At 35.6% G+C, this 26,702-nt stretch overlaps 1 protein-coding gene across 1 annotated transcript in view; it reads left to right on the forward strand.

The window, feature by feature from the left end:
• The window catches only part of LOC138701589 (cytosolic carboxypeptidase 2-like), a 165,891-nt gene that overhangs the window by 108,484 nt on the left and 30,705 nt on the right, over window positions 1-26,702 (forward strand). Inside the window, exons 13-17 of the mRNA XM_069828630.1 lie at window positions 4,075-4,166; window positions 14,690-14,849; window positions 20,503-20,722; window positions 21,635-21,803; window positions 24,955-25,320. Of these exons, the coding sequence (XP_069684731.1) occupies window positions 4,075-4,166; window positions 14,690-14,849; window positions 20,503-20,722; window positions 21,635-21,803; window positions 24,955-25,320 (1,007 nt within the window). The remainder of the gene's footprint in view (window positions 1-4,074; window positions 4,167-14,689; window positions 14,850-20,502; window positions 20,723-21,634; window positions 21,804-24,954; window positions 25,321-26,702) is intronic.

Genomic DNA, 26,702 nt, shown 5'->3' on the forward strand with positions numbered 1-26,702 from the left:
GAATATGGGGGATGTAGTATCACCTCCCAATCAAGCTCCAGGATAGCTGCTTTCATAATGTTAGCGGAGTGCAGGTGTGCATTATCGTGTTGCAGCAGCTCTTGATGCAGTCTTTCCTGTTGTTTTTCTTCAGTTGCGGCTGCAGGGCATCTGAGTTGTTGGCAGTTAATGTCAGCAGTAATGGTTATCTTCCTGGGAAGCAATTCATAGTAGACGATGCCTTCTTTATCCCTCTAGTGCTTTTTTTTTTTTTTTTTTTTTTTTTTTATTGAACAACATGCTCCATTACAGAGTAATACTACAGGTTTTAGATTTTCCGTTTCCTACGATAAATATACATTTGGATACATTGATATTACCTAAGGAAGATAGAGAATTAATACAAATACATATATATGGCTTAACCGAAAAAAAAAGAAAAGAAAGTATATATACATGATTGGAAATATTGCAATTGGTTTTTTTTTTAACAAATTGATAATTGTATAAAAATTGAATGATAAATGTGTGTATCCTAGTTATAAATGCATTGCTACAATTGTTCAAAATCTATTGAATTTATAAAGGCAATGAATGGTTGAAGATGAAATTTTACAAGTTGATATTTGTTAGGTGGCCAACTTGCTGTCTTCGAGATGCTGTTTCTTAGAATTCCCCTTTGTTTTCTTAATATTGTGCAATCATACAGCAAGTGATCTACAGTCTGACCTCTACTATTACACGGACATGTTGCACTCTCCAGTAACTTGAATCGATGGAGGTAGGCTCTAGTCATCCCGTGTCCTGTCACCATTGACGTGAAGATGCCTGTAATATTTAATTCCATCTTAAGCCGCTCTTTTACATTAGGAAAGTAGGATTTTGTTATCGCTGCCTTTGTGGTGTCGTCCCATCCTTTCTGCCATTTTAGTTTTCCTTCTTCCTCTATTTCACTTTGAATGATACTTTTTTGGTATTTTATCATAACATACTGCTGCATCCTTGTTTCGTGCCGCTGCCTTCGCTAGTCGATCCGCAAGTTCATTACCGTATGTTCCGACGTGGGCCTTGATCCAGAAGAATTCTATCGTCCAGTTTACTTTCTCCAAAATTAAGACTTTCTTCCTGATTTCTTCTATAAGATATTTGTGGTTGTGATTGTTCTTTAAGGAGTCTATTGTTATTCTGCTGTCTGTGAGAATTGCTGCTGTGCGTGGTCTGTTGTCCCTGATGTCAATTGTTTCTATTGCTTCCAGTGCTTTAATGACTGCTACCTGCTCGGCTTGATTGTTGGAACATCTGTAATTTAGTTTGAATTTTAATTGGTTGGTGAGTTCATTTCTGACGAAGATGGCGATACCTGCTCCAACTCCATACTCACTCTTACTCCCATCCGTGAATATTTGAAGGGTGTAGTCCTTATCTTCTGATCCCTCGTTGATCTTGACAGCGTCTGCTGGGTGAGGCCAGTTTCTGATTTCCACTTCTCGGTCTATGGTATAAGTTTGGTTTTTTACTCTTCCTTTCATTATGTTGTATAATTTAAGTGCCTCCTCAATTTTTATGATAATGGGAGTTATTCCTGACAGCATACACAGAGCTTCGGTAGATGTTGTGCGAAAGGCTTTTGATATCCTTATGTTGATTAGTCTTTGGACTCTAGTATATTTCGCTTTGTTAGAATCGTACTTCATAGCTTCAGCCCATACTGGTGCTCCATATAGCAAGAGAGGTAGTATGGCTCCCTTATATATCGTCTTCAGAGCTTTATGTTGCAGTCCCCAAGTTATTTTGGCTGATCTGGATAAAGTATGGATTAATTTAGCACATCTTTCAACTGCGTAGTTTACATGTTCACTGAATTTAAACTTGTCATCGAGGATTATTCCTAGATATTTCATCTTCGTGATTTGTTCCAGCCGTTTGTTATTTAGGTAGATGTTGATTTCCTTTTTTTCTTTTCGTTTCCTTCTCGATATTAACATTACCTTAGATTTCTCTTCATTGAAGATTATCTTTGTTCTTTCAGCCATGTAGCTATTTTTTTGATTTCCATATTCGTGTAATTTTCTGCTTCAACTACATTGTCTGCCTTGATTATTAATATTAAATCGTCTGCAAACGCTACCGCTTTTGTTCGTTTCATGAAGTTAAGGTTCAGTAATGAATTATACAAAATATTCCACAGAGTCGGCCCAATACACGATCCTTGTGGGCAGCCTTTACTGGCTTCTCTTTCTAATTTTACGCTGTTGGTTGTCATTACTACAGTTCTTTCATTAAAATAGGATTTAACTAAGTTGTATAGATTTCTTGGGCATCTGAGTTCTTTAAGAGAATATAAGATACTAGGCCACCACGCGGAATCGAAAGCACCTTTAACATCTAGGCTTACGACGACTGCAATTTCTCTTGCTTTTAGGCTTTCTTCTACGAAGTCCTTCACTGCCATTGCAGCATCTATTGTGCTTCTTTGTGGTGTGAAGCCATACTGATTGCTGTTCATCAGATCATGAGAGAATACATGATGATTTATTCTGTTTACTAGTACTTTTTCTAGTATCTTTCCGCCGATATTGAGAAGACTTATAGGTCGGAATTTTGATGGTTCCAAACTGTTCTCTTTTCCAGGTTTTATAATTGGAACCATTTTCGCCCTTTTCCATATCTTAGGAAAAACTGCTCTTTTTAAGCACTCGTCATACAGAGTCGTTATGAGTCTAGGAAATATTTTGAAAGTTTGTTGAAAAATCTCACAGGTAATCCCGTCTTCCCCTGGCGCTTTCTTTTTTTCCATATTTTCAACTGCATTTCTGACTTCATCGAAGGTAAAACCTTTGTCATCGGTCGTGTCTATAGGTTTCTGAGACTGTGTTCTTATTTTCTTGTGGTATTCAGTTTCTTGTTGCTCGCTGTCTTCTGGTGTGAAATACTCCAACATGTACTCAATCGTTTCACGTATGTCAGCTGTTAGAGATCCATCAGGCTTGCGAAGTGTTGTCATTGTTGTCTTGTTGCTTCTTTTTCCGGTTGCTAATTTGTATACTTCGTTCCATGGGTTAGCTGATGAAGTCATATTGCAGAATTCCTTCCAGGAGTTTAACTTCTCCTTTTTGATTGTTACTTCATACATTGTTTTCCCCTCGATATACTGTATTTTACGTTGTTCCCTCAATTCTTCATTGTTTCTTGTTCTTTGGTACCTCCGTCTTAATGCGTTCGTGCATAAATCAACTAATGTGGATGGACACTAACTTTCGTACAGGATGTTGTGTGTTGAAACGACAGAACCATTTTCTTGCAGTGCTTCCAATGGCATTCTCCGGCACAAATGTTTCGAACTGCCTTCGCTGCCTTTATTCCCCTATATGAAACTCAAACAGAAGAATATGTTGGAAGTGTTCGTTCTTTTTCCACTTGACACTCCATCTTCTTTAGCCTACTAATAGCACCAACTTCCTTCAAATTCACTAAGTTCAAGACGTATTTACAAGCACAACACTTCAAATGACAAATGAAAAACAATGATAATGAACGAAAATGCTACGAACTTATGCAACAGTCTGATATATGAAATCAGGCTAAAGTCTGGGATTGTATTTTTAGTACGCGCAAATTGTCTCTTTTATAGGTGAACGCACAGGAGAGAAATTCATTGTCTTCTAAGATCTCGATATTCAGTGTTTTGAAAATGTAATAAAAGTCGTAAATGAAGACTACATTGTAAAGTGAAATTTACTTGTTATAGAAATTGATTGTCTCTTACGTGCATATATGGCCAAGATCCAGTACATTATTGTTGTTAGTATGATTTATGGCCAATGGCAGCATGTATGGTTTGTTAGATTGGTTTATATTTATGTTGCAGTGTGTTAGGTATGTTTTTATTTCAACATATCCTTTGCTTTATTTCCTGGTTGGCATTTCAGAAGTACGTGTTAACAGTGTTTCTTGTTTATTCTGTGGAAGAGATTGCTAGGATATCCTAGACAGATGGTCACTTTAAACTTGTGATTGTTGTAGTAGAACATACAGAAGTTTCTAAAATGTGTACCACATGTGTGATGTGCAGGCCATACATTGGTACATCTTTAGGAGCGTCTTCGCTGCAAGATCATCAGCAGACTGGTGCGTGAAGGCTCAAATGCTGATGAACCTACTAACATCAGTCTTTCTGATTATTCTAGGTAAGTTCAGAATTAATTTTCATTTAGCATTTCTATTCTATTAAACTGGACTCAATAGTCTAAACAACTTGGACAAGTATCCAAGTATGATGATTAGTTCCTAAGTATACATCTTAATTTTGAATAGGTATAGAGGTTTGGAGATTTGTTGAGCTAGTGACACCAATGAGGCAACTAAGCCAGGAGGTAATGAGGTAGGATGACCAACTCCTTTCCCCCTCCATTGCATACATCGCTGACTAGATACGTATTACACTAATCAGATTTGAGATGTATACAAACAATTGTTCTTACTCTGACGCATATCTTCAAATGAGATGTACTACCTGATAATAGATTTACTGTACATGTCAGCCAGAACTTCAATCAGAGGTAAATTATTAGATTATGCAATTATTTCTTCATGTTTGTTATTAGCATACAATTTTCGTTATCAGAATACGAATTTTAATTAACGTCAACATATTCGTAAATTCTGATTTTAGGAACCTGATTGCTAAAATTGTTAGTTAATAAGCTTTTATTTCACTTTTTGTAATCTTTTCATTTTTTATAATTTACTGTTCTTTTATATAAAAGTTGGAAATTTATCCTTTGAAAAGGTGGAAAAATTCAAATATCTTGAAGCAACAGTAACAAATATAAATGACAATTGAGAGGAAATTAATCGCAAAATAAATGTGGGAAATGCTTGTTATTATTCGGTTGAGAAGCTTTTGTCATCCAGTCTGCTGTCAAAAAAGCGGAAAGTTAGAATTTATAAAACAGTTATATTACCGGTTGTCCTGTATGGTTGTGAAACTTGGATTCTCATTTTGAGAGAGGAACAAAGATTGAGTGTTTGAGAATAAGGTTCTTAGGAAAATATTTGGGGCTAAGAGGGATGAAGTTACAGGAGAATGGAGAAAGTTACATAATGCAGAACTGCATGTGTTGTATTCTTTACCTGACAAATTAGGAACATTAAATTTAGATGTTTGAGATGGACAGGACATGTAGCACGTTTGGGCGAATTCAGAAATGGATATAGAGTATTAGTTGGGAGGTTGGAGGGAAAAAGATCTTTGTCGAGGCCGAGACGTAGATGGGAAGATAATATTAAAATGGATTTGAGAGAGGTGGGATATGATGATAGAGACTGGATTAATCTTGAATAATTGCAAGGAAAAATTGTTCCGGGGCCGGGTATCGATCCTGGAACCTCTGGTTGAATGTACCAGCACTCTATCAATTGAGCTACCCAGGAACTCCACCCGACACTGTCTCAATTTTTCCCTTTATATCCACACAACTTGCATGGGCTGACGAAATGAGTAACATATATATTATGAAAATCTAGTTTTTCAGGTAAAGCTCCCTATGAGGCAGATTTGGATTAATCTTGCACAGAATAGGGACTGATGATGAGCTTATGTGAGGGCGGTAGTTAATCTTTAGGTTCCTTAAAAGCCACAAGTAAATAAGTACTGTTCTTTTACTCTTCGTTTACTCTTTCAGTCATCCTTCTCTATCTCACCATGGCATTACGGAAATGTTTTAATATGAATATATAGTGCATACATTTTATTTTCCTCTCCTCGTGGGAGTAGAGTCGGAGCGGCAGTACACAGTATAGCTACTCACAACCTCACATTCACATGCCGTGCTACCAGTGAAGTATAGAAAACGATGTTGAAAATGTTTCCCATTTGCTGTGAGGCAGACATTGTAGTGCTTAAACATACTGTATTTTGGTTCACACATTGTTGGCTATTTCTTGTCATATGTTCTGCATTTCATCCAATGTACGTGGATTTGATTTATAGACCTTGCATTTTAAACTGCCCCATAATTTAAAATCGCAAGGAAAAAGACCTTTTGGGAGGCCGAGACATAAGTGGGAGGATAATATTGAAATGGATTCGAGGGAGATGGGACATGATGCTAGGCACTGCATTAATCTTGCTCAGGATAGGGACTGTTGGCGGGCTTATGTGAGGCCGGCAATGAACCTCCAGGTTCTCTAAAAATCATTTGGAAGTAAGTAAATAAGGTTGTTAAATCTGGGAATCAAGCAGGCTACAACCCTATAGTAATCACCTCATCAAACACATCAGCAATCACACACAATGAAGTTCGAGCTGTATGGGCTGTACCCCATCTTGCTGAAACACACTGTATATTCTTTCTTCATGTGTTAATTAAGGAGAAAGAAAACGAGTTGTAAAAATTGATTCTCCTATGTGGATCCCCAGACTCTAGGGCGTGGATTTCTGTAACTTTGTATGGATGAAATTTTAGTAATTTTGTCGCATTATGTGCTGATGTACAGCTGACCCCAGCTTGTTGTGCTAACTTCGTGAGAGATTTTCGCTGTGATTATTCTAACGAGCACTGTTATCATCTAATTTTTCCTTAGAAAGCATGGTGCGTTCGTCTTCTTTTCTTGTCCAATACTGATCGCATTGTTTTGAATTTATTCACTATTGAACAAACTGTAAGCCTATCAGATGCATCAATCCCAGGAAAACTTTCTTGAAATCCTCTGATTTGTATTTTAGAAAGTTACAACAAATGAAAATTCTTTGCTCTATATTAAATCTCTGAATTATGACTCAAGCAACAGATACAAACAGAGAAATGAAAGTCAATACTGCACTGAAACTCAAGTCAATACTGCACACAGTAAGAAGACAACCATCTATCAGCTGCTATGCATATCCTTAAATGGCACTACGGAACTAGGTATTGCTGTGACACAAGTCCCATAAGCAAGCAGGGGAAGATAAAAGATATAACACACTAAAACTCTTATCCCAAAACATAACTATATCTGTCCGCAAATGTATTACGAATCACAACCTGGTTGATGTACTTCTTAACTGCTGTGTAATGCTGTTTCAAGGTCCCTGGCTGTATGGCTCATGTGGCAGAAATTGGTGATATCATGGGATAGTTTCATGGACAATTCCATAAAATGCGAGCTCCAACATATGGTGAAAGAACTAGGAAATCATAGGTTCGGTGCTGAATTAAAAAAGAAAATCGAAAAAATTCATTGTGTTAATGGGTAAAAGTCTTCAAGATTTACAGAATATCTTGAAAGAACTTCTAGAATACCCTTAATAAAATTTATATACGGAAGAGGAGGGGAGGAAATTTACAGAGTGGAATAAGTCCAAAGTTTAAGTCATAGAGATTCTCCCATCAGAATCATTTTTTGTGATACGTTTTTCAGTCAATAGACTGTGGAATCGTAATCTATATTGCTCAAATGAAAATTGAAGACTAATTCTAATTCACTTAACGTGCAGCACACGAAAATATGTTGTTCATTAGTTAGACAAAAAGTCACTACTCGTACAGTCATCCCAAGAAAAAAATTTCTTGTCTCTTGTTTGTTCAAAATCAAACTTTCAACGTGTGGTTCACTCATCATTTCAAAGCAAGATGTATATGTAGACTCCTAATCAATAATCGAGGGTTAATTGAATGCTAGTTACTCGGATGATTTTTGCAACGCTGTCTGTGGCCTAGTGCAGTGGTATTCAATCAACGATGCACGTACCCCGTACTGAGTATTGTTTCTAGGGGTACACATCCCACTGACTACGTATGTAAAAAATGCTGACACTTATTTTATTATTCTTGTTGATAATTATTGCAGTTTACGTATTTTCTTTTACAATATCAATTTTTTTTTTCCTATTTTCAGTAACATTTTACATAATTCATTACTGTTAGGCCTATTATTGCATCAGTAACTATTGTATTATATTTATTATTTATTTACAAATAGCTAGTACATGACCAATGGAATCATTGACTACAAACAACAAAAAAAACAGTAATAGAAAAATTTTACAGATAACTGAAATAACACCACATCATCATCATCATCATCATCATCATCATCATCATCATCATCATCATCATCATCCTCATCCTCCTGGCTTCCCAGTAATGGTCAACTTCGGAGGAGGTGTAGAGGGCTTAACAGTTTCCCAGGTAATGACAGTCCATCTCTTTATTAAGATTGCAGAATATACAGTTTGGGGATTGCATTGTTTTAATGCGATTTAGGTGTTTGTCTAATATATCATGTCTGATAAAAAGGTGGAATATGGCGACTGCTGATCTTCTAGGACCAACAGGAGTGTTTAATATTTTGTTTCCCCAGTGGTGTTGAGATGATGCGTCATTTAGTTCTTGATGGAATTTATTTTTAAGTGTATTTTTAATATAATGCTTCACTGAGTGCTAAGACATTGGTCTCAGTAGGTGATGCTTGATAAGGACACCCTTCTAGCTAAGGCTTCTGCTTGTTCATTGCCAAGGAGTTCGCAGTGACTAGGAATCCACTGGAGAATGATATGTTTATTCCTTTGTGTAAGGAATTGTAAAGGGTCTGACAGCTCATAGTCCTGGGAAGAAAGGTATTACAGATAGAATGAATAGCCGCTTTTGAGTCTATAAGAATAACAGCGTTTGTAAATTTGTCTAAGTATAAGTAAAGCTGACTTAATGCAACATGATTGTTACAAGTGTTATCAGTGCTTGCGCAGTTCTCGACACTATTACATATTACTACAAAGGATTTTTATGTACGACACAAATGTGACAACAAACTCTTGTAGGGAAGTTAGACAATGATTTGAAACAAAATTTCCCGTTTACCTATCCCACACAGAGAAACCATGCGAAGACTTGTGAAGAAATTCAGAGAAACAGGGTTGATTTGTGATAGAAAGCGAAGAGTAACACGATCCCCTGATTTAACTCTATGCGATTTTTATCTATGGGGGAACTTGAAAAATAAAGTGTATGCAATAAACCCCCAGTACATTGGAAGAACTAAAAGAAAACATAAGGCGAGAAATTGACTCATTTTCGGATATTGAACTCTCGAGTGTGAATGAAAATTTCCTGAGAAGATTCCAGAAATGTGTGGATAGAGAAGGACAACATTTCCATAATCTCTTATGATAAGGTATGTGCTTATTATCATTGTAATTAATTTAAACAAACTTTCCCTAAAATAGGGGTTGCCCTGAAGGACAAAATATACCAAATATGCAGGTATTAGTAAATGCGTAAAATTTTCTTGAGAAATATAATTATTATTGTTGTACTATTAATTTACTTCATATATGCGATTTCTCAGAAGATAGATTGAATATTTTAGAGCTGTCAAAGAAACAATCTTGGCCAAAGAGGATTCGAGATTGAACTCTTTGCTGAAATTAATAAATTTTTTTGTAATCTTGCTTCTAGCGCCCACTAATAATCCAATAATTTCAATAGATTGTAACTTATACTTATTTAAATAATAAGGAACAGTTTGACCATAAATTTGATTCTTCTCGTTGTTGACATCTTCTGGTTGAGTTATATTCAATTCGAAGCAGATAGCAGGATCTATTATATAGTCTGTTGTGTTATTAAAGGCTAATATATCAACCCACCGACAGCTTCCTGTTTCCGATAGACCACGGATTTCTTCATAGGTAGTATATCCCTTGTCACGAAGAGCTTGAGTGATTGCGGACCTGATTTTGTGATGCCTCGCATTGCATAATATCTCACCATGCGGGCAAGATCCTAGAACGTGGACGAGAGTTTCTATCTTGTTGAAGCAGTGGTGACAATGGTTACTGTCCATGGATCTGCCCGGAATAGCACGTATGTACAGCCACAAGTTACCAACCATTTTTATAGCATCCCTCCAATCATTGCAGCTCAGTTTTTCATGATGAGTGATCCACCGGTTTGTGGCAGGATGTTCCACGAAAAGATAAACTTCTTTCCCTTTTTGAGAAAGCGCACTTCATTTATGAAATTCTAGATCTCTTTGTGTAGCCCTCACTTTCCTTGAATCAAGAAATTCCTCTCGAGAGTTAGTGAGACTATCATCGTATGTTAAATTTAGCCTGGTTAAGCAGTGTTTGCTTTCATCTATTGGGCTTCTGGCATTTAGAATATAGGGATTATTTGATTTGTATAGTGCTTTCAAAGCATTAATTTGCTGCAGAACTGCTTCCCATTGAGATCTGAAAAGTCCCAAGCCTTTAAATTTTCTAGGGTTGTAAACCATGTTGTCAGAAAGATCAACAGGGAGTTGTAAAATTACCTTTAAAGTGCATTTTATCATTTTGTCAAAGTTTTCTAGAAATTTTTGGGGAATCTGACGAAGAGGAATAGTTTGAAGAGGATAGATGAGTGTAGGGCAAATCGAAGCATTTAAGATAAAGAATTTATGATTGGCTTGGAGAAGCAGTGAAGATGCGAGTAATTCCAAATTTTGACGTAATGTTTGCATAGCTGTTAGAGGATTAAATGCAATCTCATTTTCATAATTTACACCTAAATATCGGATTGTTTCACCAGCGGATATCATTTTTACGTCATCCTTGTCTGTACTGAAGTATCCACCTTAGAGTTCACCTTTAACAATATTAATGCACATACATTTAGACATATTTACTTCTAAGCCTATCTCTTTGAAATTTTGGATAGCCATTCTTGATGATTCCAATGCAGACGGTTTGTTTTTCCCTGTGATGACGATGTCATCTGCAAACCCTAAGACAGTTAAAGGTTTGGAACCTAGAACAAGAAGGAATGCATATTTATTTGCCACCGTATCCCCTGAAAGTTCCTTGGGTATGTAGTCTGTTGATAAGTTGTATAAGGCAGGTGATAGAGGGGAACCTTGTAACACCCCTCTTTTAAAACTTATAGACTTTGAATGCAGATGATTGATCTCAATTACAGTTTTATTTCCTTGTTGTAATGATAAGATGAGTTCTGTAAGCTTAGAGGGAATGGAAGAATTTTCAAGCGTTTTTCGTAGACTTAGATGTCCAGTGTTATTGAAGGTTTTAGTGACATCGAGGAAAATTACAGTAGTGTTAGTTTTATTAGTTTTAGCATTCTTAAGGATGGATTGAAGTAACGTTGTGCTCAAAAGTGCTCCCGGAGAATTGTTGAAACCTCTCTGATGTTCGTGAAATAATGTATGTTCTCTTAAACGACAATCTAAAACTTATTCGATGACCCTTCTCAGAACCGAACATATAGTAATGGGTCGCCAATTAGAAACAATCTTCTCAACTCCAGACTTATTAAGAGCACCATTCTTGCCTTTTGAAAACAGAGTGGGACATATGTTAAATTCAACATTATTGTTGCTATAAGCGCAATAATATTGGATATTAAATCTTCTCTCACAACCTGCACTAGAATGTGATCTGGTCCTGGTGAGGTATCAACAGCGATTCCCTTTATTGCATTAGAAACTTCTTCCTTGGATATGATTAGCTGATAGATCTCATCTAAGGTAATCCTGTCCACTTCAGATAAAGACGGATAATAATCTGTAACTATGACAGCGTGAAGCAGTTGCAGGGATATTATAACTGTTCCGGCGGGAGTCTGAAGCTGCTGCGGCTGGTGTGTGAGCCGCAGTGTGAAAGAAAAGGGGGGGTGTGTGCGTGCGTGTGCGCACGCGCGCGCCGAAGGAAAATGTAAAATTTCTTGAAGTGAGTGCACTCTTCATAAATTTCGTCACTATTTTGTATAATGGTTCTAGGAATTTATTTAATGGAATTATTTGTAGACAGTGTTTGAGAGTTGGAGATATTGAAGAATTTAAGACTATAAAGTTCTGATCTGGGTGTAGTAGCAGTGAAATAGTGATTGTTTCAACTTTGTTTCGTAAATTCTTAATGGTCTGATGTGAGTCAAAAGTGATCTAACCTGTAGAGTTACACCCAAATAACGTCTTGAGCTTCGATTTCACAGTTGTCATAAAGAACTAGGTTATGATTACATAATTTACCTTCCCAAATTGAAAGGACTGATGATTCTGAAATGTTAATTTCGAGACATTTCTTGGAAACGTTGAATGACCAGTCTTGCTAATTCTCCTGCTGCCGAGGCTTTGTCAAGGAGATTGTATAAAATTAATTCTAGACATTAATTTAGAACGTGAAATTTGTAATTGAAGTCAGAGGTGCGTACTTATTTTTTCCGGGTTACAAGAAGAAGTTTTATATTGAGTGCAAAAATTGAAAACTTTTCATTATTTATGTGCACAGTATACTTTCATTTCTATATTTTTTAAATGGGAGTTCAGTATAATAAACTACATATTCAGAAACAGTGGTTTCAATTATTGCAAATAGCTTACCACGCATAATGAGAAAGAATTCTCCATATTCATAGAACTGATTTCTGTATTTTGTGAATGTTGGAGTTCACGTTGTCAATGTTAAAATTAAGCTAGAAAGATGAATTCATAGTAGTTTTCTGTATGCGTTACCTGTTTCTTAATTGTGACTTTAATTTCAAGGATTCCCATTAGATTATTTGTCCCATGGGACATATTTAAAATTATGAACATATAATCATAAAATTCAGAATATTTCCTACAGTTTAACAGTTCATTTCTAGTGCTAAAAGATTTAAAAAATTGTGTCTAATGATCTTGAGTTCAGAATACGTGTAGTTGTTTGTAAATGTAATAGTGAGTGTGTATGTACATTTGCATGTTTATGTGTATTTTTCACTGAAAGGCTTCCTTCATCTTTGTAGTTATAGGATGAAGTTTTTCCTTCAGTGTAGAGTAAATGTGAATGGGTTACTAATGTCAGATCCTCAAAGTTTTTATCCTGGCAGTTACCTACTCACATACATTAATATACTGGCAAGTAATTACGTATTCAATACGAAATTTTGCAGGGATTTTCACTTTATATTTCTAGTATTATATCTTGATGAACTTCAGAATTATAGAGAAAGAATGTCAGAAACCTGTTTTGTCAGAATATTGGTGTTTGATAAAAATTATACACACGGACCATAAGTCAAGTTTTCCAATTAAAAAATGACAAAATGTTGATGAAATTACGCTGAAATTCAATATTTCATACTGGACTAAGATGGATAAATAGCAGAAATCGAGAATGAATCACGTGAGGTTACAGTTACAAAGTTTGCCTTTCCAGGCAATAGTCTTGTGTATGGTGTGGGAAGTGCTTAAAGTTCTTGTTCTGGGCAATGTATCATCGATGTCTGCTGGTCTTTCTGTGGTAATCCTTTAGTAACATTTCCTACAGCAGGAATGATAATGGTGTAATTTTTGTTTTAATTTTGTTTAATGTCTTGTAATAAAAGAAGCTGATTTACTGTTCATAATATAAAGATACCGAGTATTTATTTTTTTATGTACTGATGGCTTGTCAACTCTTCCGAACAATCTCTGTCCTGACGGACTAGCTGAGTGTCTTCCATACCTCATGAAAGTCTTCTTCACTGGTTTTATTTCGAAATATACTTCCAACAGGTCGACTACTGTTTAAGACTTTGATCACGGACTATGGGTACTATCAGATCAGACTAGTGACCAATATTCCATACATGCTAAGCATGCTCTACTTGCTCATTAATTTTATAATGTATACACGTTTTTTACTTGTAAATTCTGTATAAGTTGATAAAAAATTTAAGGGGGGGGGGCGACAGGTGAAATTTTGATCATTTTCAGTCAAAAATCGTATTTTCGTATTCTTATAAAAAACGAATCAGCAATCTCTTATTTATACGTTGAATCAGTTTTAATGATCTGTGGCACTCAAAAGCATAAAAATTACGCAATATATAAATGGCTTCATCCTTGAACTTCAATCCCATGAAAATTTTACAAGCTGTTTTCTCACATTTTTTTCAGCACATTTTGTCTGGTTCGAAGTCTAAAGGCTCTTACAATATTAATGTTAGGAACATGAAATTTTTACTGTATGTTCTATACATTATGATTAACGAAATAGCTCACGGGTTTTATGATTAAATGAATACTTTTTAAAATAAAAAATGAAATATTTATAGTGGCAATGGAGAATTTCTATTTTTAGGTGTGCAGTGGAAGATTTTGGTGCTTACTATCACTATGGAAAGTGAACAGTCATTGGAATCATGTGTTATTCGCAGTCTTTTAACAAAAACTTACAATGCAGGAGTGTTTAAGAGAAGACAGAATATTATTAAATAATAGAAGGATGTGTCCTGTACCATCAGATTTTAAAACTCAACAGAAGGAAAATGTAAATATATGCATTGATTCAGTGTATCTCAATACAACAATACACATTGGTTGACTGAGTAAATAGCTATATAGTATTTTATTTGTCATGTAGTGTGTGGTTTAAAGTGACTTTGAAAATTTAAACATACTACTACAGAGAGAGAGAGCGCAAAGATACCGCACTATGCAAAGTATGTCAGGAAACAGATCCATTGCTCGACTCACCGGTAAGCTGTAGCAGCGCAGGCAGTCATTCATTCAGTTTCATTACAGTAGGCCTGAATTATTAGTTAAGAGTTACCTAATGAATGAATGAATGAAGTTCAAAACTGATGTGCGTAAATAGATTTCAGTTTCTTTCTGTCGTCCAATATTCTTTTATCTTAAAATTAATTAAAATGAAAAACCGCTGTATGCTTTAATATAAAATATTAATCTTAGAATGGTGTGTTTTATTTAGTGATGTAGGGGACACAAGTAGTTCGTCTGAAGAGGAGGGTGCAGGAATGGGCAGTATACCAGAGGCAGATGAATGCTGTGTTTCTTTACGAGTGCCTCCTCCTTCCCCTGTTTTACCCAGAAGAGAGCATCACAGGACAGGCATTCCACAAGGAAATAAGGTACCATAATACATATTATATAATCCATTAAAAATTTATACCTAAGTTCATTAGTCGTGTGGTTGGTTACTATGTTTGACATTAGGTCCAATGTTTGTGGATTCAGACCTGTCCGAGTGCGATGAATTTTTAAGGTAACTATTACACTTTTACTACTTCATATTACCTTTGACCAATAAAATGGTATGAAAGGACATCTTTCAACCAATCATTTTATCGCATCTCTAGCATTTGTTTAATTTTATCGCTTCCCTAGCATTTGTTTATTTTTATCACTACCCTAGCATTTGTTTCTTTGTTTGCCAACATTTCAAATTGCACTGGTCTGGACATCAAAAAACAGAAAATTACAAACCACTCCAGTCGATGCACAGCACTTTCAAATATGACTTGCATTGGCATTCAAGAACAAGAATTTAATAAAGTTCACTGGTCATAGCTATGCATCTTTCCTGAAACCCTATTTACAAATAAATGAAGAGCACCATTCGGAAATCCTGAATAAGTTGAGGGATACATCATTTACATCAACGAGTTCACTTCTTTTATGCACACGTCCAATATAACATCAACTGAACCACCAACCACTAAAACATTCAAATTTGAAAATTGTACTTTCAATAATTGTTCCTTTTAAAATTATTAATGTTTATTTTTTATTTCAACATCGTTAATTAAAGCTTTTCTTGTTTATTTCATCATCCCTAATTAAAACTTTTCTAACACTTGTTTATATTATTTAGGCTATGTTATAGCTTCTGCTATATGATATTATGGATAGTCTCGTATCAGAGATTGTTTAATACTAAGATTTATTGAAAATCATCTGTCAAGTGACATTGATTACTGGGATCGGGATAATTGAAGTGGAATGCAACTGTTTTAATAAAAATGAAATTGAATCAACAAAGCCTTCTTGACCACTAACGGTCCACAGAGTTCAATGAAGATTCCATAGTTGGCACAACTGATAACAAGAAAACAGCTAATCATAACACACTACTGCCATCTACTAGCGTAATATTTGTAATGTTGAGATGGTACAAATTTGAAGACAGTTTTGTATTTTCGTAAGTCAATTAATATTTTATTGTATTGGAGTACTTCGTTACTTCTAATCTTTATATTCTTTCTTCTAATCGTGTAATAGTCAATTAAATCCCACTCGAGTTTTGATTTTCTCTAGATAAATCAAAACCTCTAGTGAGATTACTGTTAATAAAATCCTAAGCAGGCATTGAACCAATTTTGTGGCTCGTAATAAAACATTGTCTCTGAATGAGAAGACTCCGCATAAAATAATTTACCAGTCACTTCCTATCCTTTTCAAAATTCAGCTACTAGTTGTCGTCATCATTATCATCATCATCATCATCATCATCATCATCATCATCATCATCATCATCGTCATCGTCATCAAATATAGGTTGTTAGGAAATTATTGTTAGAAACGTGAAGTGATTTATTAAAAAGAAATACACAGCAGTGTTTCTATACACTTATGTTCTACAAAAATGGGTTACAGTCGCCTGGTTATCACTATAGTAGATTTTCAAAATGCATTCCACCTGCAGTATATTCATAAATACTTGGGCAGGGCACTGCAAGTATCCTTAGGAATGGACAAAAATGCTTGGTATCTCTCAAAGTGTGTTAGACATCTCTTCAGTACGTCTTTGCAGGTCGTCCACATCAGATGTCTCTCCAATACGTCTTTGCAGATCGTTCACATCAGATTTTTTCACACATTACAAAGTGGCCCCACAATAAATAATCTAGCAGGTTAAAGTCTGGCAACCAGGGTGACCATGCACTATTTCGATCACGATCTATCTAATGGCCAGGGAAAACATGCTCCAGGTGATATACCACATTGTGCTTTAAATGAGCAACAACAAATTCCACAATTTGGGACATCTGGCCGAAATCTACGGCTGACCACTAGGATCCAGAATACAAAGCAGAGGTTAAATGAAAAATACAATATGATTGCGGAGAGAATACGGAACAATGATAAATTTAAAAATAAAGTACAATTTGAGTTCGGAGAAACATGAGATAAAAATACATTGAAGAGTAATGAGATGAGGTGAAAAAAAATTACATACTATTATATAAGTGATTGTGTAAAATGGATAATGAATCTCTCAATACCATTAGACAAATTTTGTTAATGTCCTCATTAGAAAATTTAAGAGAAAGGAGAATGGTTTTGGTTAACTTAAATGAAGTTCCCCTAGTGCCAAAAAGAAGTCCTTTCACTTCCCATGTATTAATATTCATTTTTTATCTCTCACTGAAGTGAGGAATACATGGGTTGTAAATAGACTTTTCATTGTTAACATTGTTGGCTTGTTGATCATCCTTCTCGAAACGGACAGTGGGGTCAAGAATGAGGCTTCTTTGATTCCGGCGATCGATGGCTATAATGTCTGCTCTTCTCATTGACCCATTCTCAGCCAAGCAGTGCACTTCTTCGTAAACCTCCCACTTTGCCTTCCGAAGAGTGGTTGCGATGGAGCTTCTCACTTTATGGTGGCGATTGTTCCTCAGTAGTTCTCCTTTAGGGCAATAACCCAAAACATGCCCAAGGGTTTCTACTTTGCTGCATCCTGGATGACGACACTTTTGATCTTGAAAGGAACGACCTGGCACCGATCGTACTGCTGCAATGTTTGTGGACATCTTTATGGCATTGATCCACTCTGAGGATGATATCCCTCTTCTATTACTAACCCAAGAGTTGTTTTTTGGATCTTCACTGTAAGTTACCACTCCTTTGCCTTTTTGTGGAAGACGACACCAATTATTAAACGATCTCCGCCGTAACTCATATGTATGTATAGTATAGTAACTTATACAGTAACTGATAAAGCAAGAATGTGGTATGTGAGGTCAGTTATACTGGACTCTTGAGTAACGTCATGGCCACAATATGGATGACATAAACTTCTATTTACTGTTGTCTTTCAAACAAAATACACTAACATAACATGAAACAATACACAATCACATTATAACATCAGGCACTATCCACAGATTCACCTTATAATGCACATGGACGTTGAAATATGACATTTGTTTAGCCTATATGTTTGTAGTTCATTTTTCTTTTGCTGAGAAATCTCCTGATTTATTGTAATAGTTTGTAAAAAAAAATGACAGCCTGTACTTATATAATTTTTGGTTTAATAATGTTTACACATAGTTTCTTCTTACTCTCTGATTCAACTGATTTCTTTTTCTCGTCCTGATCAGTTTAGGCATTATTGTTTCTTCACCCACTCTTTTTTTTTTTTTTAGCGCAAAGAATATTAGCTATAAAGTCATAAAGTCACTAAATTAGAAAATAACAATTCACATACCCAGATTTAAAAATGATTTGAATTAAACAATGCTGCCATTACTGATTAATATATTCCAGGACCAGATTATAGAATTAAAAGTCAAAGTCTATGAACATGTACTTCACATCTTTCAGAGAACAATGAAGTCTGTGATAATTTCTGCAACGATATAACTAGCTGACTGAAGTTTCCGAAGTCTTGAAAACTGAAGACATAATTTTTTTTTGTGACTTATTTTGGTCCAATAGTTGGCGGAAATAATCTATATTTTTATTTGCTAAATGGGAATGTTTAGTAGAAAAATATTGCTTCAGTTTACTTGGAACCATGCTTTGGTTACTAAATGATTCACCACAAACGATACAAATTGGAGATGGATAAGATTGATTATTAGAACAGGTGAAACCGAAAGACAAGTAACTTTCATTATATTGACGGCACACTACTTCAGATTTTTTCATAATTTCACCAACATTTCCTTCACTTTCATGTTCTTTGGGTCGCTTTGTTATAAACTTATCCATGTTGGATTATATTGATTCACTTCAAACTCTGCACAACACACACACACACACACACACACACACACACACACACACACACACACACACACAAGAAGCAAGAGAAACTACTGAAAAACGTATTTGTTCTCAGGCTTTCCTAAAGCTGAATTTCACAGTACCGTTACCATTTATTGCCGCAATAAATAGCAGCTATTGTAGCTCGTACCACTCCACCACATGAAGGCAGCTCAACTTTCTTTGTATGAGAAGGGTTCCCTTTTGTTCACTCATATTTACAGTGGGCGGTATTTGGTAAGTGCCTCTATTATTTCCTGGAACTAATAACATGTTTTGTCCCGAACTATAGTAACTTAACTCTTAACATTCCACCAAAATGAAATATTAGGACGAAATGTGCAACACTCATGATTTCGAAAAATATTTTAATATATGTTTTTTAAGTTTCATATATTTTGCGGCACACCTGGTCCTAAGAATTGGCACACCAGTGTGCCGCAGCACACCGGTTGTGGAACACTGAGGTAGTACATAAGTTTTAATCCAACAAAGCACTGAGAGTTCTCAGCACAAGTACAAGTGGTGATGGTAGTGGAGGGTACCTACTTCTGGTCAGCCGATAGAAATGCCAGGAGTGTTCGCTGGGACTCACTGTACTTAATAATACTTACTATCTGATCATCAGAAGCTTTTTTAATGTCTTATATCTCAATTTCGATGTAGTCTGAACACAAGATATTTTATTCTTTTGTCATATTATTTCGTACTCATGCTGTGTATCTAATTACAGTTTTCCCAATGAAACCAATGTACATTTCAAAGGACTATATTACATGACAGTGATAATACAACTACTGCTGATTGGAGTGCTTTCGATTATGAGTTGTTTTCCCGTCTCTTGGGACTAAGTTATTTTGCTTCATATACATTGTATGTGCTATACATTTTGTACCATTTTTGCATAACTGTCAGTAAGTAGGTATGTATTCAGTTGTGTGTTGTTTTTTTCAGTTCATTTACTTGGTTATTATATCCTGGACAGGACATTTTGCTGTAGATATAAGCATCATCATCATCAGTCTATCAATTTTCACGCAATCATCACATTTTGAAAATGTATCTGAGGTCTTAACAGTTAATAAAATTAATAGTACTATAACAACATTGTTAATTTTGTATTATGTAGATAATGACTTGCACTATTATGAAACATTTACAGTAGAACTTCGATTATTATCGTTAATTAGCGGTTGTCGAAATTAAGCATTATTTAAACCCATATTATAGCAAACATTTATTCTGAAAATTGAACCCAGTCACTTGTAAACTTATTTTCTTAGTTCATAGTTCTGAATGTAAGTAGGCCTATATATTACAAGAAATAGCGTTCTTCATAACAATGAAATTAAGTATATTTAAGTCATATGTCTTGTAGCACTATCACATAAAAGCATAATCAATTCTATATTGCTACAAAATTCACTGATTTGTCTCATCTACGATTCTCTGAGATCTGGTCACTTGATTCATAACTTCACAAAACACTCACATGTGTGACTGGTACACTCAAGATCATGTAATTAGTAGTTATTGACCAGGAATGTACCGGTCAGTGATTTGACAAGAATAACAGTTGTTGTTGCAGTTTCGATCATAATGGAATGCAGTGCTTGTATATACCAACATGATTAGTAGAAATGACAATAGTCTAGTATTTAAAGTACATTCCGTTTTAGGAAAAATGTGTCTTTTGATGCCCATTAGAGTATTTTGTCCATATTTCAGTGTAAGTCTGAACAAGCATCAACTGCGCCCACTGCCTTGGATCGGAGTTCTCCACCACAACGAACTCGTGCAATTCTTTTCATGCATCGGACCACCATTGATTTGGGAACAGATCCCGGCAGTGATTTTAATGATGCAGTGACTGACTCTGGAGATGATAGTTCATCATGGCAACATCATAACCGAAGTCGTGCAAAAACAGATATTTCTCCTGGAAGGAGTAAGTATGTTGAAATCCTAATTACAAAGATATGGATGTAGTCATCTTGGTAGTTGAGTGGTTACTATTCATGTGTGAAGTGAAGCTTGAGGTCATGTACTGTAGATACAATAGGATGCTTTACACTTTCTGTGGGTTGTTTATTTGGGTACTCATTTTCCATGCAACTTGGCCACTAACTTCACTCTCCTTACAGCAGCATTACCTATGTACGAAATGTTTTTGTATAGTGTTCCGCCATTTCCATACTCTCTCCATCAGGCAATAATGCATCACTGCTGGGCAGAACATTGGATGAACTCAACGGTATATTCAGTAGATTGTTAAGTAGGTTACTGTATGTTTGTGTTAAAGTTTGCATAACATTGACATGAAATCTAGAGACCATTCCATTCCTCACAGTTAATTGTATCAATTCTATTATGTTGATCTTTTTGGCCTAAGTGTCTGGTGTCCCCATAATGTTTGTTGGAACATGCAAAATCCCATATTTTAATCTAACTTTATTTCATAATGTAAAAATTAATAATTTCTTTAACTTATGTTTACTTCATACATTAATATTGAAAGCATTATGAATTTTTCTATCTAAAATCTATTGTCTTTGATTGAGCTTGAACTTGTGATACTTAAGTATGAAGACATGCACAGTAACCACTAGATCACCAAGAACGACTGCACTTGTAAACATTGATAACAATATCACTTAGTTGAAGATGAAAATTTATGAGGTGTTGTAGACACTCGGAGGAGGGGGAGAAACATGTTTTTGTGCGTTGTAGTGGAACAAACTTTATAAAATCATGGAAATTGCGTCTTTGAATTGAATTTTTAATATTTAGTAATAACAGTGTTGAACGGGAATTATCAAGAACATATTTTGAAGAATTACATTTATTTTATCAATTGCAGCAAGCAAGTGTATGGTGAGTGGTAGCATGCCTCCCGAATTGATAGTGACACCTGCTCAAGTACAAGTGTTGAATGTTGAATCCTCTGAGAAACCACCAGACAAGGCACCACAACCTCAGCAGACGAGCAATAAGCTTCGAGAACAGAAATCAAGTTGCACTTCTACTTGGTAAGTTGTAAAAGGGGCAAGGATTTTATTTGCTGTTATTGTCCAGACTTACATCTTTATCAAATATTATCGTCACATTTACAGACATGTCCTCGTTTTTTGTCTCTTAATCTTTAGTCAGCTAAAGCAAAATGAAGATATGTTTAGTTAACAGTCCGAAGATTGGTTGGAACCTCATAAATGACACCAATAAGACAACTAAACCAGGAGATAAAGGGGTAGAGCGGCCAGTTCCTTTCCTCTTCCATTGGAAATATTGTTGACTAGTAACATATTTCACTAATATGAAGATATATAGGAGGGTGCATAAGTGGGTATACAGTAATACAATATAGTTTTATTAAGTACAAATGAGGATTACATACCACTTGTAGTTACATGACATCAATGAACAATTGGCAATCGACATCAATAATTTAACTGCCTGATTGATCCATAATCCTCATAAAGCTATATTTTATTATTGTATATCTACTTATGCACCACCTTGTATATGTACAGTATATGTGTCCTTGTTTTGGTTTGCAATGCTGGGCATCTCCTTGTGCCACAGTAATAAAGAGGCGATAATGGAGAATTAACAGAGTGATAAGAGGGGAAATCGTCGTTTGAGAATTTGTTTGTTCTGTGTCCACAAAAGCTAATTTTAAAATACAAGCATGAAAAAGTTTAAAAAATTCTGTGGCTTCCAATTTCATAAAAGTTGCATTATTGTTTTTGTAGTGATGAATCAGTACCTCTTGGACAATCAGTACTGTAGAAGAAAAGTGTCTTAAAGAGCTTTTAACTTACCTAACTAAAGTAATTAAAAATTAAATGAAGATAGAAAAAACTTGTCATCTTATGCACAGATGTTGAGAGTTGGCTTGTACTATCTTCACCTATTAAATTAAAAGGAGTAATTTTGAGTTTTAAACGAGATTTATTATTGCTGAAAATCATCAAAAGTATATTTTTTGTCACATATTTAGTTTCTTTGCATTCCCATAAGAGATTTATAATAATCACAATCAATAGAAGGCATGTACTTAAACATATCGATGATGTTTCTTTTTTTCTTTTATTCAGAAATATTCACTGTTCCTGAAATTCTCTTTGGTGTAGGTATTTTTATGTTTGTCTTGTGTGGCAGTAGTTCCTTCCGGCTAGGTGGTCTTCTTAGAATAGACATTGTGGAATAATCTTCTGACAAATCAGTCTTGTAATCTATGAAGAAAGGCCTTTCGGGAGTAATGCAGTATTTTCTGATCAGAGAGAAGGGAAGTATTGCATAGTTACAGATATTTGCAACAGTTTGAAAATCATAAAAATTGTCAGGTTTCATCTGAATAATTTTCATTGGAGTTTTTGAGATTTCAGCAAGCTATTGAGCTGTCTCATTAAACTAAGTGGGATGACATAAGTCTTTTTCAGACTTATGATCATTAATTTCTTGTGTCTGAGTTTCGTTTGGATTTGTAATGAACCTGTGACTCTCACATACGTCACATCGATCTATTTTAGGTTTATGAAAGGAAAGGTTATATTCCTTATTAAAAACAACATGATAAATATTTTCTTTCACAGGATTAGAAGCAGTCAGTATCCTTGGAAAAATTCTCTTTTACTTTCTGATCTGACGTAATGTGACTCAACCTTAGGAAAAGATTCTATATGTTTCCTTACTACATTGAGTTGCATATCAAATGTAATTTTTTTGTATTTTCATCTTTTACTACGGATGTAGAGACACCAGCTTCTGTCATTGGAAACTTTTTAAAGGAATACGAAATTCTTCTTGCACTAATATCCAAAGTCTGCAGAAAAAATTATTTGCAAACTCTAGCAGTGATATCACAATGTTGTAAATTATATACAATTGACCACCATGACAACAACGAAAAGCACAACTAATGCCTTTGCCACCGCCACCACCACCACCACCACCACCACCACCACCACCACCACCACCACCATCATCACTACCACAAACACCACCAGCACGAACATGAAGACATCATGAACACCAACACCATATGACGAATATGACCACCACCTTGACAACAATGACCACCACCTCATCGACGACAACCAACATGAACCACATCCACCACAACGACTAACACCACCATGATCACTATCACGAACACCACCACCAACACAGCAACCACGACGACCATCACCACCATGACCAAAACTATTTTCCAGCACATCCTTGGATATCAAGCTTCAAAATGAGGAGTCATTCATTAAAATCTGTTCAGTCGCTTTTCGGTAGTTTCCATTACCACTTCAAATTATTTATATATATATATATATATATATATATATATATATATATATAATATAAAGAGTACTGCAAATCATTTTCTGTGGGTGTTATTAAAACCAAATCATCTGCAAAAATCAGGGAGTCTATTTGTAATGTTCTGTTTATTGAAAATAGCTACTCTTGGATAATTTTAGCCCTCTATATTATAAAAAGCAATGGGGAAAGGCTACATCCTTGTCTTACTCCAGTGTTAATTTCGAGCCAATCTGTTGTAACATTGTTAGTTCTAACTGCAATGAAATTTCTTTTGTAGATCTGTATATTTGAAATGTACTGTTGTGGCAAATTATTATGTGCAAAAATTTGTAACAATTCATTCCTGTTGACTTTATCAAAGACATCAAAGGCTTGTTTTGAAACTTGAAAGCTAGTAATGAATATGCTCAATGAATTGCTGGCCCATAGTGGTAGAATTGCTTATTGATACCAAATTTTTAAGTGGCGAAACTAGTATTACTACACAGAGAAGGCACTGAGATTTTGATTAGACATGTTTTCATTCTTCTCTAGCAAAAACCTCTACAGTCGTTAATATGGTGAAATGTGTTATCAAAAGCTGAGAATGGAATAATAGAAGGACTGATTATACATTTTTGTTTTTATTCCTTGAAAATAGTAAATCTACTACATGAGGCCAACATTGTTACCTCATCAAAGTGGAGGCTGCATTTTTATTTTTTTCTCCTAAATATCCATTGACCATGACAAGTTTTAAACCCATGTTACTTGGTTCTAGAGATACACATTTTAATTATAGAATCTCCCAGGACGATTAATATTTATATCTTTGTACTAAATTGAAGAAAGGCATAAAAATCTCATTGCATGCATTTGTTGTAGTGTGAACCGAACCTGCAGAGCAGTGCACCATGCACGGACAGTAACAGTGGAGGGAACCCATACAAAGCAGAGCTCACTGCTGCGCACCAAGATCTGGACTGGAATCCCTTGCTCTTGTCATGATCCTGGGGCAACTACCCACTGGAGTGGCCGAGGTGGGGAAGCTTCACTGCTGCGGGCCTGCTCACAGAAACTTTCCAGTGTTCAGAGATGTGAACCAGCAGATAGAACCAAGAAGTCTTGCAAGAAGCTTCTCCAGCAAAAGAGAACTGCCTGTAGAGTTCGGCGCGTATCCCTTTCTGAGACATCTGCAGGGGAGGAAACAAAGAAGGTTGAGAGCAGAGAGCAGAGCAGGGGAACCACCAGGTATAGTAGTCGCCATTATAGGCATTACAATATTGGATTCGTCTTGACTTTCACAAAACAAAGTCTCCATTTGAAACAAAAATTATTTTGTAATGAAAATTGCTTCTTCGTGTGGAAATTGGCCACTCTGTTGTATCTTCTTCTCATTACCCAAAGAATACCACTTGAAGGTGAATATTTCGTCTTCCATAGGGAAGAAACAGGCAGTGCAAGATAAAAAGTATGAAAGGGTACAAGACATGAATGTGAAAGTATTGAAATTAAAGGATGTTCTTGAAGTAGATGACTTTCACCTGTTTCTGATCGACTATTTAACAAAGTATCTAGTTAGGACAACAAATGTAACATCGGTAAGGAAGAAGAAAAAAATCAAATAAAGACTACTGGTACGTCTTGCACTTGAAATTATTGAAATTACGGACATCCTGCAGATAGAGAACCTCAGTGTGCTTTGCTGGTATGCAAGAAAAAAAAATTCGTAGGACATGTCATTGCCATTGGTAAACAACATATTTTTTCATATTTATTTATTTACTTAGGTATTTGTTTATTTATTTATCAGATTTATTTTTTCGGAGCAGGGCTCATAGGCAGGCACTGCAGCCTTAGGCTTATTGTGCAACTCCTTATTTGGGATGATTTTTGAAGTCCTTAGGACCGCTCTTCAAGTACATGATTTATGCTTGGTGCCATTTTATTGATTCGGCTATGATATTCAGTTCTGATGGAGTCTGCATGAACAGCAACTCCTTTCCATATACCTGTTAATATGCCGCCTCCTCACATAGATGGATAGATGGTATGTGTTCACAGTACAGTGACACCATAGACTCTGTGACTCACCAAGGTGTCATATATCCAAAGAGCTACACTATCCAGTCTGCCATAGTCCACTCTAGAAGCCTCTATGGCTCCCTAGGATTAGTGCAACTCTCCCAAACAGATGGCACCTGTAGGCGAATCCCGAACCATGCCTGTCACGATTCTCTGCTCTGGTCGACCTGTAAAAGTAAGCGTTCACTACATCATCTCACTCCTCGTACGAATCGCATGCAACAGATATTTTAAGTGCAGTGCGTTCACTGTAACGGCTTCACCTCATCGCCTCATCAGATTCCCCTATCAGCTGTTTAAAACATGACATCGTACGATATTGACATTACTGAAAGCAGAGGAGTTGAGGTTAGGTCTATTAATTATGTCTGTTAGGGAATAAGAATTTGTAATTGCTTCATGCGTCTTAATTGAAGAGGAAGAAACGAAAGAAATATTGGTTACATAATATATTTGCAAGAAACGACTTGATTACTGTAATGGGAATGCCTCAAATTATATAATTCTTTGCAATTTTCTACACGCGAAATAAGTTTTCCGTCTGCCAT

The sequence above is a fragment of the Periplaneta americana genome, chromosome 6 (assembly GCF_040183065.1).
Source record: "Periplaneta americana isolate PAMFEO1 chromosome 6, P.americana_PAMFEO1_priV1, whole genome shotgun sequence".
Classification (NCBI taxonomy): Eukaryota; Metazoa; Arthropoda; class Insecta; order Blattodea; family Blattidae; genus Periplaneta; species Periplaneta americana.